This window comes from Coloeus monedula (assembly GCF_965178545.1).
Source record: "Coloeus monedula genome assembly, chromosome: 22".
NCBI classification, from domain to species: Eukaryota; Metazoa; Chordata; class Aves; order Passeriformes; family Corvidae; genus Coloeus; species Coloeus monedula.
The window spans coordinates 757,160-775,622 of record NC_138802.1 but is presented as its reverse complement, the minus strand read 5'-3'; the positions used below and the strand labels follow the sequence as shown (position 1 = coordinate 775,622).

General features: G+C 44.0%; 1 protein-coding gene across 1 annotated transcript; it reads left to right on the top strand.

Moving 5' to 3' along the window:
- The first annotated feature begins 798 nt into the window (after positions 1-798).
- SLC25A33 (solute carrier family 25 member 33) lies at positions 799-16,023 on the top strand. The gene is made up of 7 exons (XM_082295528.1): positions 799-964; positions 8,121-8,300; positions 10,584-10,661; positions 12,056-12,156; positions 13,215-13,281; positions 14,558-14,838; positions 15,477-16,023. The coding sequence occupies exons 1-7, from the start codon at positions 915-917 to the stop codon at positions 15,677-15,679; spliced, it is 960 nt and encodes a 319-aa protein (XP_082151654.1). The 5' UTR covers positions 799-914; the 3' UTR covers positions 15,680-16,023.
- The last annotated feature ends 2,440 nt before the right edge of the window (positions 16,024-18,463 follow it).

Below are 18,463 nucleotides of genomic sequence, written 5' to 3'. Positions count from 1 at the left end.
ACCAGCCGGTCAGAGCTGTAACTTTGCCTCAGATCCTGTTTGCACTTTAATGCTCTTTTAATTCCTTGGTTTCAGCAAACTCCATGAACCAAGGATCCCATCACTCCTGTCCACCAGGCTGACTCTGCTTTAGTAAATCATTACGTGTAGAGCACACAGATCAGTTCAGGCCGTTCTTAACAGCACCTCAGGGTTCATCACCATCACCTCCAACAGAATCATGAAGTTCTAAAAGGTTCTTTGGAGACTGAGGGTCCAGGACAGGCACACCCAAACACCACTGACCCCGGTGGGGACCCAGGCATCGCTTTATCTCTTGGGTTTAGCCTGAGCAGCTCTGTGTTCCTCTGAACAGGCTGAGGTTTACATGCCGGGAATGTGCACACCCCAATGTCAGACTCCAGTTCCTGGCAGGTTTAGGATTGGGAATCTGAAGCTCTTCAAGCCTGCTGTCAGGGGCAATGGGAAACTCATGTGCATGAAAAACACGCAGCCCTCGAGTCTTTTTGTCGATTTTAACGTTTTCTTCAAGATTTTAATGTTGAAAGCTGGGCACTCATAAACGCCCCGGCCGTGCAGCTGACCCACGGGTGGCGGCGGTCCCACGGAGCCGTGACCGGCGGTCCCACGGAGCCATGACCATCGCCCACCGCACGGCCACAAGCCCCCGGCCCCATTTCGCCTCACCGTGACGTCACGGGGCGTGGTTACCATGGAGACGTCGCGGTGGGCGGACCCTCTTCCGTGACGTCACCCGCGGCCGTCGGCCGCGCCCCCCGGCGGCGTCACGCGCGCGCGGCAGGTTCGGCGCGCGGCCCGGCGGTGGCACCGGCACCCTCCTCACCTTCCTCACCCTCACCTTCCTCACCCTCACCTTCCTCACCCTCACCTTCCTCACCCTCATCCTCGCCGCCATGGCGGGCGGCCCGCAGGAGAATACCCTGCTGCACCTGTTCGCCGGGGGGTGAGTGCGGGGCACCGGGACGGGGCCGGGCCGGGGACCCCGCTGTGCCCGCGGCACGGACACGGACACGGACACGGGCTCGGGCAGGAGGCGAGCGGGGCCTTTCCCGGCCGCCGTTCCCAAAGCCCGGGCAGGCCGGGCACGGGGCGCTCACAGCCGTGGCCGCACTGTCGCGACATGTGGCGATGTTCGGCGGCAGGCCCGGTGAATGACCCGCTGTCCGTGCGGCCCTCCTGCCCAGCCGAGCCGAGCCGCGGGATGTCACCGCGAATCCCTGTCCCCACAGCGGGCTTGGGCTTTGTGAGGGCCCGCAGCTCGGTCCTGCGGAGGAAGGTGAGCTTTGCTCAGCGCCTCCATAATCCACCCGCTGGGAGACAGCGGGGCGGTGACTGCCTCATCCCTGGGATTCCAGCGAAACGCAGGAGCTCCAAGAAGGGAAAAGGATTGGGGGGAAAGAGGGTTCGCGAAGGTCCTGGTACTTGTGGCATGGCAGGCCGCTCCTGTCCTGCTCTTGCTTCAAGGACTTGTAAGCTATTGGGTTTGTTGTGTTAAAAGCCAAAAGTAACAGCCCTAACCTGCAAACCGCCAACCAGAAACCCTTTGAAAATTAACTTATTGCAGTTATTTTAATAGAAGTCGAGTAAGATCATTTTATGGTATAAATTAAGTTTTAATCATCCATTGTGTAGATTAAGTGCGTTTTTGGCCCTGTCAGAAATATTTTAATTTTTTAACAGCTTAAATTATCTAAGCAATAGAATATTCTATAGTGCTTGTCAGCTGACAAGAGTTAGGAAGCCAGCATGGAACCTGTTGTTAATTTAAAACTAATAGCAGACCATTGGTTTTTCTGTTGCTTAACAGGATACTTAAGTGTCCTCTGACGTGTCCCTGGAGCAATAGGTTTATTTAATATAATATTAAACCGAACAAAGCTTAAGTTTTGCAGAGACACTGCCCTTCTGCTGGCTTGAATACTCTGCACTACGTCCTCTCTCCCCCCTGCCTCCCCCACTTGCATCAGAGCAGCACCTGGAGCCTGGGACAGACGCTGGACTGGAGTGTACACATGGAATTTGTTTGGATAGTAACAGCACCTATCCAGAGCTCTTGGTGTCCTCGTGTAACTCCTCAGACTATAAATAAATAAGAATTTTAAACTCATCAGTGTTTTAATCTAGTACTGGGTGGTCAGCATCTTCCTTAGTGATTTATTGTACCCTCTGCCTTCTGCAAGGATCCCAGTAAACATCTTCTGCAGGAAGTCACCAGGTCCTGTCTGCCTTTGAGAGAGCTTGCAGGGAAAGAAGGGAAATACATCAGGGAATGTCCCCCTGACCTCTCTGTTAGGGTAAGGCTGGTCTGGTTCAGAAGCAGTGATGAAAATACAGCACAGAGAAAAGAGATGCCCATTTAGGGTAAATGGGCCTTTAAAGGGTCATTGCTGGACCTGTGTCTGGTTCTGTATTCTTGTTATTTAAAGAGACACAGGAAAGTGCCATCATTTCTCCTGCTGTGATGCTACAGAGAGGAAAATGAGACAGCAGATGTAGTCTTCTCCTGCACCAGCCAGTGCTGAAGTGTTTGATGCAGTGTCCATCCCCTGCCATCCAGTTTATTTCAGAGCTTCCCCAGTTGGAGGCCCTGACCTTCCCTGTCCTGTGTGTGTACAGATGTCCTAATGCTGTTGCTTGCTTTTCAAGTGAGAAATGCACTTCTTGGGGCTCACTGGGTAGAACAAAAAATGGAGCATCAGTTTCAAACTGGTGCCCAAGCTCTAAAGTGCCTTTCTCTATGTGTAAGAAATATTGTGGGAAATAGATGATGTGTTTGGAGGCAGGCTGGAAATCCAAATCCTGGTAGATCTGAGGCTCTGCTGTGTCTGCTTTAAGCATTTTGGTTTTTAGTAGTAGTAGTGGTGGTAGAGGATGCCTGCTCAAGGAAGGCTGATTAAAGGAGTTCAGCTGTGACAATATTTTGCTGCATCTATTACATCCCAGAGGAGTTTTAGAAAGAATTGTTGGTGTGTTAGTGCTGGAATAATAGTCTCCATTGAGGTTCTTCCTCAGACCTTCAAATACCTTTAGCTTTGCGCTTTATTTCACAGAACTCTGTTGTAATAAATGGGTTGTACTGTGACATAAAGCTGTTTGCAGAACCAGGACCTCAGATAAAATTACCCATCCAGCAGAAGAAAATGTTGGAAGCTCAGAATATAAGTCATGTAAGATGCCATCCTTTGTTCAATTGTAAAGTGGTTTTTCCAGAGAAAGTAAAAGGAACCCATTCACTTGAAATAATTTTGATAGAGGCATTATTGGTATTATGATGGTTTTCTGGGAAGGTGGGGATGGGCTGTGGTGTCAGATTAAAAAGTAATTCATATCTTTGTGTTTGCACAAAGCAGGCAGGCCAGCCTTAGATAGTATTAGTGCCAGAATAGAATGTTTTGCACTTCAGAGGCTGGGAGTGATGAAATGCATTTGAATGTTGCAAAGTGCTCTCCAGTTGTTGAAAGAGATGGTTTCCTATTAACCAGGTTATTCGGGCAGACAGACTCATTGGCCCTTTAGTTTCTGTTAGTTCCTTTTCAGGCTTCCAGTAGCACCAGCAAACCAAAGAGTTCTCTTGGTGTTTTGATGGGAACATGGCTGTGAGGGCTGGGAAGGATTCAGAAGCAGCAGAGACAATGATGCCTGACTTGCACGACAGATACAAGCGTGTTTACAAGTCAGGGTTCCTGTTTCCCTGCTGAAGTCAGTGCAGTTGTTGCTTGTTTTTGTTTGGAAAAGCTGCTGCAGCAGAGGTTACTCCATGTTGTCTTTCCAGCTGGAGGAATGCTGGTTACTACAGAGATTTCCTAAGAAGTGGTAGTGTTAAACAATGTGCTGATGCTGACAAGCAATTTGGGAAATAATGTTTCCATTTGTAAAATGGAGAGAAGCAGTGTTCACCTGGAGGTGTGTGTGTGGTGCAGGACGGGGAGTTGGTGCTGGGATTGACTGTCTCACCCTCCTCCTAGTTTAGGTTCCTGTGCATTCCCTACCTCATTAACAGTGTAGCAGCTCAAGGAATACAGGAAATGCTTACAGGAATACCTATACCTGATAACAACATGATTAGGTGGATATTGAATGAATGATTAATAACATTAAAGCATTAGGAACAGTCTGTATTGTTCTGATACTCGGTTTCCTTTGGCATCTGAGAATGCAGCAGCTTGTTTTGTTGACAGTCTGGACAATGCAGTAATGAAATATCAAAGGTAGAACCTGCTTTGCTCTTTCTGCTGTGCATGTCATGCTAGAGCATGTGGCATGTTTTAGAAAATAAGAATAATTTCAAATACACAGCAAAATGTGTCAGGCTGGTTATAAGCTGTGATTGCTCTAACCAGGCAGCTCCATCATCTTTGTGATCTTGGTGAAGTCAGTGGTACTCTACTGCAAGAGCTTTGTTCTGCAGGACTTCCTTTAACATTCAACATTGGCTTGATATTTGTATTAAGAATATTGCTCAGTGATTAAATCTAAGACTGATGAAGTAAGTCCTAATTAAGATTCTTGGCATCTATATCAATTGTGTTAGTGAGTGCTGAGAGTTTATTTCAAGCGCAGGTCTTTGGTACTTCGGGGGTGGACTTTGTAAAGATAGAAATCTTGGCAGCAAGAGAAAAGTGGAAATTGGATTTTGATATGTGCGTCCTCTGCATGTTTTTTAAACAATGTTCTCTTTATGGAAGTAAATTATTTTTCTGCAGCTGTTAATAGAGAAAGTACATTATGTATCTCCATGGATCACCATGTTTGATCTGTTGAAAATACTCTGCCATGGTGTTTTGTTTCCAGGGAGGTTTCTATCCTTTTCCCTAAAGACAGATACAGACATTGTTTCAGGATTTTTGCAAGAGGCTTGTGCAGTAAACGCTGCTTAATATCTCTGGAACTGTTGTTCTGCACTGATGCAGCAAAAAAACCCTGACTCACAGGATGAAGGCTTGGAGATTTTGCCTTGATTGCAGCTCACGATTTTCCCAAATCAAATTTATCCTGCTGCATACCCCTGAATCTTTCAGGGTGTATGGCTGTTGACATAGCTGAGGTTGTTTTTCCTTTTTTCCCAGATGTAGGCATTTGGAACACTCTAGGAATACAAAGTGTTTCTTTTGTGCACAGTGTGTTGTTTTTCAGACATCTTCCCAGGGGATGATGTGCGGAATTCCCATGCGGAGGAAAATCATCTCATCTGAAAAAACTGCCCAACACATCAAAGTCCTTACTTGAGCTATCTGCAGTGTATTTATATTTGGGACATAATGTGTGCACCCTGATGACACTCTGAGAGTTGCTGTTAGATAATGTTTTTTTCTTGGATGTCGCACTGACAACATAAACTCTGAGCTGTTAAAACTGGTGTTGCAGATACTAACTCATCATGCAGGGTATCAAAGGGTTACATATGCATTAGCAGAAGTACTTAAAGGCTGCATAAATCAACTGGATTATCAGACTAAAAGGATGAAAGGCAAGGAGTGGGCTAGGAAGGCAAGAAGACAGCTGATGTGGGAGAGAATATGCCAGAGAGGCTAAAAAATTGTAGGGCAAGGAGTCACTAGACTGAGCAGCTGGTAGTTCAGAAATAGAAAATAGAGTTTCAGTGCTCTGAATTTATGAATTGTTACTGTCAAAGTATTGTTTTAGTGTGAAATAAATGGGGACTGAAGACTGAATACACAGTAGTGGAGCATTGGTATATAAATGAATTGGGAATTAAGGCAATCAAATTACCTTCATGAAGTTCCCCCAGACTTGCAGTTGCTCTGGAGTGCATTGATTAGTCAGGAGTTAATTGCACATATGTGTGTCTGTGCTGGATAGACACAGTTGGAAAGGCAGCAGGGGGGGGACTCTCAAAACACTTTCTGTTCCAAGCAATGTCTGAGCTCTGGGAACAGGAAAGGTTTTGCTGGAGAAGCCATTCCTGACAGGCCTTTTCCCACTGAGATGTCATTTCAGAGATATGTGAGCAATGTGAGATGTATCTGACTAAAGAGAGAAGGTGGAGCTGAAACCATGTCCTCCCAAGCCGTATGGACCCACAGAGGGCTCAGCTCCAAGCCTAGCTTCAGTACACAAAATAATCAGAGGCCTGATAAGGTCTTTGAGCACTAGCATTTTTGAGCCAAATGACACAATTTCAGCTTCTTTATACTGAGTTTCATGATCAACTCAGTGACTTCAGTCAACACTCAAAAGCATAAGTGCTTACAAAGGGATGAAGGCAAAGTTTTTTCTTATAGTGTCTGTCATTGTGGATGTGTGGATCATCCCTAGTTTAGTTTTCTATCCCTTTCAGCAAGGAAGAGGAATGAGCAAGGATTTACTCACTGAACAATGCTGTTGAATCAGATTGCCAGTTTCCATGAAAGCAGTTTCTGCTGGTGGCTGCATTTGCATTTGAAAAGCCCAGTTTGGGGTCATACTTGGACAGAACCTTGCAGAACATGAAAGCTGTGGTGAGGAAGTTGTGTTCCCTGGCCATGAGGTCTGGGGTGTTCTTTGGAGCTGTATAAAGCCTTGATTTCTGTGGTTGCACAGCCTGGGTGGCCACGCTGTTAATGCAAGTGTGGGGACTTTGGGGCTTTGGCACAGAATGGCTTCTGTTCATATAAAATATACTGGTGCAGCAAGCAAAATAAGCTGCACTGGATAAAGCATTCATGAGCTGGTGTGCATCTACAGCTTGGATCTTTTTGTCATTCTTTTATTGCCCTTTCCCTTGTGTTTAAAAAAAGATTCTCCTAGTAAGGTAGTTATGTCTGGAAGGGGCTTTAGAAAATACGCACTAATACCTTCTTTAATGTCCTTCTGTGGATCTCTGCTCCCAAATTAGTGCATGCAGTGTTCTTTAGCAAGCAGTATGGGTTTTTATACACAAGAAAAAGGGTATGGTTACTTCTTTTAATTCATCTCCCTTTCATAGAAAACTACTAAAATTGCAATTTCACATGAACATCAAAGAGATTTAAGTTCTTGACCCCTGGTGTTTTTTAAGGAAAATTGTAAATACAGGTTTCTGAAGCAATCATGTGCTTTGACACTTGTGCAAACAAAGAAAATATTTCCTAGTCAGTTTAGCTGTAGTAAATGCCCTTGCAAAAAACCCAAAGTACTTAGTTAAGTCTTCCTAAATCCCAGTGTGTTTGAATAATAAGATGTAGATACAGTACCTTTTAGCCAACCTCAGCATTATGTTTAATTGTGAAGTTTGCCAGAAGGAACATTCAGTTACCTAAGAGGAACAGCAGCAGAGAGAGAAATAGTTTAACCAGTCACTTTCCAGACCACTGATAAAAATTAAAACTAGGACTCACACATTTTATATTCTTGGCCCAATATGCTTTTTTTTGAGGCTCAGTCTGACGGTACTAAGATGAATAGATGCCTATTATAGGATCATGTGTGTGTAATATTTCATTTTTGTCCTTCTGTTATCAGAGTATGGGAGGTCTGTTCTTTAGGAGCCTTTCTGCCCTGTTATTCTCTTTGCCAACCCTCCCTCTCATCCTTGTTGCTTCCTTCCCCCCTAAAAAAGTTGATATCCATTGTTTAAGAGTGCCTAGCTTAGTGTACTTTTGGTATTTGCTACTTCTGAAGACAGTTCTTTAATCATAAGTACCGAAATGGTGAAGAATTATATTGTTTTTTTCATTCTGTAGTGTCCCAATCCCCAGTGGCTCGTTCACATCTGGCAGCTTCCTGCTTCCCATAAGAAAAATCCATCCAAGGCTATGTCTGTTTTAGGACAACAACCTCGAAACATGGATGCCATGGAAGTTTTTACAGGCAGAATTCCAAGTCGTGGTAGACCATGGGACCAGTCCCATGGTCAGTCAGGGATTTTTTGTTAGTATTGGTGTCACCTTTGTGTTTACCGATCTCATCACTACCCATGACCACTCTGAGTCCTTCCCCCAGGGCATGGGAACAGTCTCCCTTGCCCAGTGCCAAACCTGCCTGTTTCCTGATGACTTGTCCACAGTGAGGAAAACTGGAGACAAGTCTTCAGACTTTATTTCTATGCTGTGCTGTGGTTCTACACATCTGTGCAGCAATGTTTGTCACACTCTGTCCACTGTTTGAATTGCACTTTGCAGGTGTGGAGGAACAATTGGAGCCATCTTTACGTGTCCCTTAGAGGTGATAAAGACGAGGCTTCAATCTTCAAAACTGGCCTTCAGGACTGTCTACTACCCCCAGGTGCAGCTGGGGACCATCAGTGGGGAAGGAATGGTCAGGCCAACGTCTGTATCCCCTGGGCTCTTCAGTGTTCTCAAGTGAGTGCTGCTCCTCCTCTCATTCACTATTCCTTGACACACTGATCAGAGTTTCACTTCACTAAAATATGGTGTCTAGTGGGCGTCCTGGGGGCTTTTATCATCTTGGCTGTAGCTGACTTACTGAGCTCTCCTCTGCTATTAGATGTTGTCTTTGCTGATTATTATTATTATTATGCATCAGTCCTGTCTGTACCTGTCTTAGTCTCTGTTAAAAGCCTTGAGTGGTTCAGACTGCAGTGTTTGATGCTCTAGCTGCTCCCTTTCAGATGTGTGTTCATAAGGAAGAGGAAATGTGAAATTATCTAACAGCTGCTCAATAGTTCTACCAGCAGCTATGACAATCTCAGCTACTGTATTTTAATACCAAAGCACCATCGACTTACGGTCAGACCTCCTGCGGAAGGATTGAGTTTGTTTGGCTGCTTGGGCACCCCAGGGTGATGCAGAGGTCCTGCTGAGATCAGGTGGCAGGAGTGCCAAGGAAAATACCGACCAGCAGTGCAAGTTGAATGATTTTATGTAAGGCCAGCACGCCTGGCAGACTGCTTAGGGAGAAGCTGCACAGTTATATAACACTGGAGTGCTAATTCAAATTCTCTGCAGAGTTCTCTGGCTGGAGTCATTCTGGGACTTGAGTTTCTGTATTGTAAACAGCCTGCTTTCCCCTGCCAAACATTTCTTTGTCTACTCAGAGGTGAGTCTAGAGCAATTCGTGACTGAATGCATAAGGCAGTGCCAGTTTGATTTTAATTTCCTTTCCTTTGCTATCTTTTCACCTTGCAGCATGGGACTTTAGGCAGCTGTAACTAATGAAAGTGATAACTTTTAAGGCAAAAAGATCTTAATTCGTCCTCTGGGCCCATCTTTTTCTGGGGTTGTCTTTTTTTTTTTTTAGGGAGAGAGAAAATGGTTTAAAATGGGTCAGCCTTTTAATATATTTATTAAGCTCATTAAGTTTGGTGACTGGGATCTTGATTTCATTTCGCTTGAGGAATTGCTTAGCTGTATGTATTGCCAAGTTTTCAACCTGATTACTTTAGAGGGTTGAGAAGTGAGAGCAAAGTATTTCTGCTGTCATTCCCTTGCAGGCAGCATCTATGAAGAGCAGATAATGCTGTTGATTATGACCTGAGAAAATACAAATGTGGGAAGAAAGAAGTGAAGTTCGGTCCCTTGCTTTCACACTTTCATCCCTTTCTCAGTCCTCATCATTGTCAAACTGAACATGACTTGGACCTCACGGTTTGGGAAAATTGTATGGCTAAGGAAGGAGCCATCAGAGCTCTGCCAATAAAATTGCTGTGTAAGAGTTAAAGGTGTTAAGTATGAAAGCCCCTTAACTGCTGTAAATAGAAAACAGGTACCCAGAGGGCAGGTTAAGTCTGCTGCTGACAGAAAGCACTTCAGAAGGACAAGCTGGTTTTGTCTAATGCATTTAAGATTCTGATGAGTTAGCCCAGCTGGAAGCTGCAGTCGTGACTGTTAAGTGACAAAGAACAAGTAGTTGGTGGATCTGTCTCCTTGGAAACACTCAGCCCTGGAGTTTAGACAAAAAGTTCAACTCTGCTGCAGAAAACAAAAGTGTTTCAGAAGCTCGTGTGTCTCCTCCTGCTTAATGAGGCTAGGTTTGAAATCTATGGGAAGCACTCTCAACAGTGCCAATGACCTAGAGAGCAAACTGTGAAAACCTGGCAGTTCCAGTGGGTGGGTGCAGTGATCTACCCACGGAGCCCGGAGCCATCCGGAATTTCTTGCATGGTTTTCCCGTGGTGAGCTCAGTTAAGAGAGCTGCTGCACTCACACCATTTGTAGTATGATTGCCACATTCAGCTTTCTAAAAAGCACATCCCATGGTAATTGTGAAAGGAAAAAGGATTTCTTTTTTCATGTCTCTGTACAGAACTGTACAGGAAGCAAACTTCTGAATTGCTTAGATACAGAAAACACTAAAAATACTCTTTGTTCATCAGGCTGAACTATTACTGAATTCTCCACAAAACTTTAATTCAATTCCTGACAGCTTTCAAAGAATGGAAGTTATAACCTTGTGCCATTGGACACTCGTTTGCCTGTAAAGCACTGAATTTTATGGTACAGTGTCTTTTACTCAGTGTATAATTCTACTTATTTTGTAATATATTATGTAGATTAAAATCTAGCAGCTTCACAAGTCATACTCTGCTTTTGTGTAGTTCTTTTGGCTCTCTGCCCCACTGAACAAGACATTAACTTTTAACCCAAATACTATCTTCTCCTTCCCTGTTTGTTTTTTATTTTAAGGTCAATTCTGGAAAAAGAAGGACCAAGATCACTCTTCCGAGGGCTGGGCCCAAACTTGGTTGGAGTTGCACCATCAAGGTAAATAGTTAAACTCTTGCTAAAAGACACATTTAAGGTGCCAACACAAATGTTACAGTACAGTTGTGATTCAAAATAATAGGCCATGAAGTTGTCCCATCTGTAAACTTTGTGCCTGTATTCTGCTCAGTGTACACACCAAGAGATACTGATAAAAATCTGGTTTACGCTTTTTAACACTGGAAGGTGCAGAGCAAATAAGGCACTTAAATGCCAAGTATACTTAAGTTCCAAGTCCTTGCAAGAGCCACTTCTGTGCTTGAAAAGGAAGAGGTAGTGCAGAAAAGTCTGTAGGGTTAATGATTGCATTATTTTAATGTCCTGCTTCCTTGAACACATACCAGTGCCTGCCTAGCAGTGAGTGGGAGCTGCATGCCAGGGGAGAGGAGTAGCTCTCTGGGCCTTGCTTGCCTAAATTCCTCTCAAATGAAAAACTGCAGCTGAGGGAGAAGGAGTCTCATTGCTGCCACACGACCCCAAAAGGGGTGTGTGTCCCTCTTCTAGCAGCAAACAAAGTTTGCATTTGGAAGTCTTACAACACCTAAATGGTCTCTCCCTGTGACTGTCCTGTTCTTGGCAGGGCTGAAGATATTTCTGTCTAGGAAATGATAAAACTCGTTAGCAGTCAAGATATTGGCAGATGTTCTCTGCCTGAAACTGAACCAGTTAGAAAGGAGCCTGAAAAGTGATGAACTCCCTCTCTGGCCTCTTGCCTAGTAGGTGGGATGTCCCCCCCAGCAGCAGGGAATCCTGTTTCTGTACAGGTAACCTTTGCAGCAGGGCTCTGAATCCAGGACTCTGCTTTTCCATGCAACTCACTCATGCTGTTGTTGTGTTCCTTCAGATTCTTCCATAAGGTATTTCATGGAAATTCTCAGATTGTAGCCACCACTATCCACCTTTTTCTAGCAGTTCACTTCAGGGAGCTGCGAGCTGAACGTACTTGGTTCAGACAGCTCCTTACTCAGCAGGTTGACTGCTGTAGATCAGCTCAGCTGCCTCCATTCCTGTGCATTTTGTAGGGATTTAAGGTGTATAAAACTCGAATTTCAGTCTTATAGCAGGAAGTGCTGCTAATGCAGTTAGAGTGCTGAACAAATGTATGGAAAACACGGGCTCCAGGTGGGAAAGTGACCTTCCCAAAGTGTGTATAATGCCAGTGCAAGGGTAGATGTCTGATCTAACTTGCTTTGTCTGCAATACCATGCTGCCTCCCATAGCAAAATATTCCTACCCTGTGGGTGTCAAGTCAAACTGTGGCGCTGTAATGTAAGGGAAGAAAGAAAACAAAAAGCCCTATGCCCTTGTAGATGGAAGTAGTCATGTGGAGGCCCCTAACTGTCTAATTTGGCATTGTCTGTCTTACATTGCTTTTCTTCTTCTTTTCCCCACAGAGCTGTCTATTTTGCATGCTACTCCAAAGCCAAAGAGCAGTTTAACAGCATGTTTGTGCCCAACAGCAACATTGTGCACGTCTGTTCGGCAGGTTCTGCTGGTAAGTGTTTGTAATTCCTCCTCCCCCTGGTCTGCAGCACTGGCCCAGTGTGCAGCCAGAGCAGGCAATGTGTGCACTGGTACCTGAGATGGTGGCTCTGAGATGCACTTTGTACCTGAAAGGATTTATGCCAAGCTGTTGCTGCTACAAGACTTCTTCCAACCCTCTCAGTAGTTGGGAAATAATTAGAATGGCTCATACGGCAGGGACCGGGCTGCCTGTCTGTGCAGGACCTGGGCTAACACACCAGTCCTGGCTGATGTCTCTGGTTAATTGTGGTTTATAAACAAGAACAAAGGCCAGTGGTGGCAGGTGCTGGATATGTGCACTTAATCTGAGTGGTATATGCCAAAAAACAGGAGTTTGCTAGCTCCTATCTGGCCTTGTCTACAGAGGAACTGTTTTTCTGTTCACACGGAAATATTTCTAGATTGTTGTTTATTAATTTGGGATGTTTTTTCCAACTGCAATGCTCTGGTCATGTCTCTTAATGCAAGGAAAAAATATTAGTAAACACCATTAAACTTCTGATACTGCTTTTGCCAAATTGTTTCAGGATGTTGTATTTTTCCTACCAGGCTGGGAAAAATAGTTTGTTCTTGTCGGAAAAATACTGCAGAAGAGCTCCCCTAATTCAATCATCCGTCACGAAAGTGGTCACTAAAAATAATCGTTCCCAAAGTAAGCCCTTAATTAGGGGTGGGTTCTGTTAATGAGCGGCTCAATGGCACCACCTACAGCCCTGGGGAACACGAGTCCAGTGCAGGTTTGTGTCCCCACGGGTTTCCTTTGAGCTGGAATTCCAAAACCAGTCAGTAAGGAAGGCATCTTGTCTGCAACAGCCTTTAGGAACATGACACACATATTAAAATAGGTGCAAAAAGGAAGAATCCATGGATTGGTGCCTCCTGAATTTTAAAATGAAGTTGGAAGCTGTGCACCTGCGTGGCTGTTGACACCTCTGGCTAGAGCTGGTGATAGAACTGTCTCGCTGCACAGGGTGTAAGGTTCATACAATGGCCTGGATTCAGCTGTACTTCTGGTCTTGTTTTCTTCAGCCTTTATCACAAATTCCCTGATGAACCCTATATGGATGGTGAAGACGAGAATGCAGCTGGAACGGAAGTAAGTAACTGAGGGGGGGTAGTGGGTGCTACCGAGTGGCTGCAGGAGCCTCTGGAAAACTGAACTGTTGTGGTTTTACTCATGGCTCTTGGTGCTTTGATAGATCTTGCCCAGTTTTTCCCTGACTCTCAGTTCCACCTTTCAAGCCACCTTGATTCTGTCTGGTCAGACTAAAGGTTCAGGTTCTGTGTGTCTTGCTTCAGTTTGATGCACAGAAACTATTGAGAAGGATGTGGGAGTTGCCTTGACTGCTGGGTTAGGTTCAGCCTCTGGTTTCACTGTAAATCTTTAGTTTAGCATAGCATTATTTTTCTCTCTGCTGCTTACAGAATCCTCTGTAGTTCTAGGGTTGATGATGAGGATAAATGTATTGAGGACTGAATAGAAGCTATGGAAGGGTCATGAGAGCTCATGTGGGAGGCTGAGCACGAGGGTGGAGTCTGTGTCCCTTTTGGCAGCATCACCTGTACAGATCCCAGATCAGGCAGGTGTGTTATCCAGGTAGCTGTAACAGAAAGGGTGCTGGCTTTAAACTGTGATGAAGACACAGCAGTTTATTTCATAAAACTTTCTAGAGGCCATAAGAATCTGCTGCAGTGGTTTAACGTTCTTTTGCCTCCTTCACCATTGTGTTCCTGTTAACCACACCTCCTGAAGGCAGAGGGAATTTGACAGCAGTCTCTTTCAGTTGAATGATTCACAGTCACTGGTGGATATCAAAGCAATAAGGGACTCTGCTAATAATGTGACTGCTTAGAATGGAAGTTCCTTCCTGCAAGGACATGCTAGGTCAGATAAAAAGGATCTTATAAGGCACAACAACTTTATAAATAATTTATAAGAGTTAATTCCAGCACTTTGCAGGGTGGCACCTTTGAACTGAGTGCTGCCTTTTAAAATGAAGGATCATTTCTCATGCAGCAGACTTCTGTCTCTTGGCCTGCTAAAGATGCTTTGTGTCAAACTGGTGATTCCATTTAAAGCCAATGTCTCTTCAGTGCTTATTGTCTTTTAAGGCCTTGGTGTGAGCTGTGACAGACTAGATTGAATTTGAGCTGAAGGAATTATGAGTATATATTAATGAAGTAGCAAAGCCAAGTGTGCACTCTTAGCATCGTAGTAGTCCTGCTCTGTGCAGCTTTCCCAGGAGAATTTTGGAGTAAAACTTAGAGAACCATTTCTGTAGTTACAAAAACTATTGAAAGCCATAAGGGTTTTTTTTAACATTAATTCTTTTTCCTGGCTCATGATATGCTCTGTTCTGTTTGTTTTTTAGAGTGAGGGGCTCCAAACCAATGAATGCTTTGCAGTGTGCTAGATACGTTTACCAGACAGAAGGTATCCGTGGTTTCTATAGGGGCCTGACTGCCTCCTATGCAGGGATTTCTGAGACCATTATCTGCTTTGCTATTTATGAAAGTTTAAAAAAGCACTTAAAGGAAGTCCATCTGCCCCCTTCTTCTAACGGGACCGAAAGGAACTCGACAAGCTTCTTTGGACTGATGGTTGCTGCTGCTGTTTCCAAGGGCTGTGCCTCTTGTATTGCCTATCCTCATGGTATGTTAACCCTTCCATTTATGAGTGCAGTGCAACAGCTGTTGCCTGGAATCCAAGACAAATGATGGGCCTGGGGCTGTAAAACTCTTAGATGTTCAAAGGGCCAAATGCACATTGCTTTGGCTTCTGCACTGACATTTTCAGTATTGGTCCCACTATTCCTAGTTAGACATGTGATTGGTGATTGGGACTTGCTAGTTTAAAAACAACTCAAAAACCGCCAAAAAATGGATTGCCTAATGTTTCTGTTCTCACTAGTAGCCTCAGCTGGGTAAGTACCCACAGCCTTTGGGATTCTGTGATCACATTGTGGACTGAACGGTGTTAGTCTTTTTGGATAGATGTGAATAATGTGGTTGTGTAGAAAGAGCAGCATTGATTATGTGAGCATCAGTAAAGCATTTAGATCTGCAGTAGCTTCAATGAGCAAATCATTCATTTATTCCACATGAAAGAGAACTCCTCTTTAACTCTTCCTCTTGCCTGAAGGACAGTGTGTCCAGGGTTCCATGGCTAGAAGTACTGGCTGGCAGCTGGTACAGAAGGTTTTCATGTCCCTGGGGTCTGAACACAGGAACATTCCTGGTACTGGCACGTTTCTCCTTGGTAACTCTGGGCTCTGGTTCCCTGTTGTGCAGAGGTCATCCGGACACGGCTGCGAGAGGAAGGCACCAAGTACAAGACTTTCATCCAGACAGCTCGGCTGGTGGCACAGGAGGAGGGGTACCTGGCCTTCTACAGAGGACTCTTTGCCCAGCTCATCCGGCAGATACCAAACACAGCCATTGTCTTGTCCACCTACGAGTTAATTGTGTACCTCTTAGAAGACCACGCAAAGTAGCAGAGCCAAGGCTCCTCTTACAGACTGAAGACCAATTTCTTCATTGAACAAATAGTCCTTTAAGAGACTGGTGCAGGTGGCAGTGCTGGTGGGAAAACTACAAGTCTGTGACCACCTGTGGATATTTCCTTTTGGACTCATGCTTTCTAAAAGTCTCAAGTCATTAACGTTAATAGTTAATTATAATTTTTTTTAACTTGATGATAATTAAACTGCTACTAAATTAAATTACATTATTTAATTTAATTATATGTTTGTCCTTTTCCTTAAGCACAGCCATATGTGGTCAACCTCATACTATCAAGTGATCTCTTGGACTGATGTTCATTAAAACTGTATTAAAACAGGAGAACTGGCTTGGACATTTGAAACTGTCTTCTTACCACTGGGTCATATTGCTTGTGAGCACTGTAATAGCCTAAGTGCCCAAATAAGTTTGAGAGTAGTTCTGGTTTTTTCAAGGTGCATTGTTCACTGCTGTGTGAACATCCTGGAGTGTTCAAGTAGGACAAACTTGTTTCTCTGTTTTGATGGTATGAACTATGCACACCAGAATCTCTTAGAAAAGCCATTTGCACTGGCAATAGGATCGTGGGAGGCTTTTAGGAAGAATGTAATTACAGTTGTGTGCATGCCTCTGTGCACTGGGGATACCTGGTTATGGTACTGGGTATAAACACATCTGTCCTGACTTGGCTTTTAGACCTTGCTTTTGTGCAGGCCTGAGAGCATAAAGACAGTCAGTGACTGCGGCCTGGCTGCCCTGTGGAAATTCCATGAGATAGAGATTTTCAACAGTTCTTATGATACAATTCTTACCTTTCAAAAACAGTAGAATATGCTTTCATTTTAATAGTCTTCACCCCACTTGTATTGCAGCAGCACCTTGTGATTAAAATGTGGCATATGAATTATTACTGACAGTGCAGGATAACATTTTAGCACTCACATGTAGGCTGGTGTTTTGCTTTGCCATACTCTGCCCTTCTGTTCATTAGTGTCATTTGCTTTGGCAGCTGAGGCAAACACCGCAGCATCTGAGGCCAGCTTCGGCCTTCCCTGCTAGTGACAACAACGAGCTCCTCATGATCTGAGCAGGTGCTGAGTCCTCGAGCATAAACAAGTGTTTCTGGACAGCTTTGACTTCAGGGACTGCTCACAGCAGAGATGCTGTGTGGGCTTGGGAGGAGCATGGGAAGCATTAGCAAACAGCCTGGTAGCGAGCAGGGCTGTCTTTGATCTGGTGAAGTTTTCAGGCTGGGATTTTGTTGCAGAAATAGGATGGGCTGGTAACTGGATTCAAACCTTCCCATTTGTTCCCAGTAGACCCCAGCTGATGACTGGTACTTGAGGTCATGTTTGACATCAGTGTGATGTAGGAGCTTAGTGCAAAGAGAGTAGAATGTGTGCGTACCTCATTATGAGGCAAAACTGCAAAAAATAACTGATTTCTATTATGTCTTACTGGAAATAACTTATCACATTCCCCCTAAGCTAAAATAGGAAACAGTTGAGTAAAAATCGACATGGCTTTTTTTATGGAGATGATGAGAGGCAAAATCTTCAGTCTCTTTATAGGAGGCAAAACTGTCAAACAGTGTTGCTATTTTTGAGAAATAGGACACTTGTGCTGCTACTCTGAAACATTTTCTGAGATTTGCTTTTCTAAATTAGCATTCCTCTGTACTTCAGTGCACTAGCTCACTTCTAAAATGTTAGTCAAATGTGTAGACTGCTGATGTCTTCTGAGAATGAGGAGAGGGAACTCCAACCCTTTTGAGAAGTCTGGGACTCGGAAAGAGAGACAGCAAGAGAAAGTAAACACATTTTTGTTCTGCCTAAATCTGATGCAAAATCATGTATTCTGCAGGATTTTTGGTTTTGTCCTTTAAGCTTTGCTACCAATCCTGACAGAGTTAGTCTTAATTTGATAAGGGGTTAATAAGCTATACCTGGAGACAACAGAGTTTCTGAATTAGTATAATTAAATCCTTTTTCCTTCCTCTCTCTAATAGAATTTTTAAAATTCACTAGCCCTTGATTCCTTAAACCCTGTAAAGAGTTACCATTTTTAGGTGACGCTCTGTGAGCAATCCCATTGATGTCACTGAGTATGGAATAAGCCTATTACCAGAGGGAAGAATTTGAAGTAGCTTTTTCCAAAACGATACCTGAATTTAAAAATAACCAAGCTTTCTCTGCTTGTGAAAGTTAATCTAAAAGAATTTTTCACTGTTCTTTCCTCCAGCTTCTTCAGAAAGTCATTTTCATGGAAGGTGGGTAAAGGCTTCATTACTTTGTAGCTTAATTATCAGTAAGGTGATGAAACTACGGTGCTATCTGAAGTGACCACAAAGATTCCATTTATTTTACCAGGACTGCATCCCATTCATAAATTAACAGTTGAATGGAAATTACACACATACTGTTGCTGCAATATTATGAGCTACTCATGTTGGTTAATTTAGTTTTGGAAGTATTTCTGAGCCACTTGAGGATTTCCCAAATCCTTACACTGTAAGACTTAACTGCCTCCCTTTAGATATCTGTGGTTGCCTTGATAACCCTCAAAATATCCGCATTTGCTGGGAATTGTGTTCCATGCTTGTACTGTGATGTGCCCCTTGCACAAGTTCCTCATTAGCTCCTCTACGGAGGAAACTTGTAAACAATGCACCTCTGGTTGCACTGATACTGCAGATGGAGCTGATAGGAAGGGAGGGACTTGTGTAGGAAAAACAGACCAGCTCTGCAGCACGAGTCCTGGAGGACATTCACAAGGTC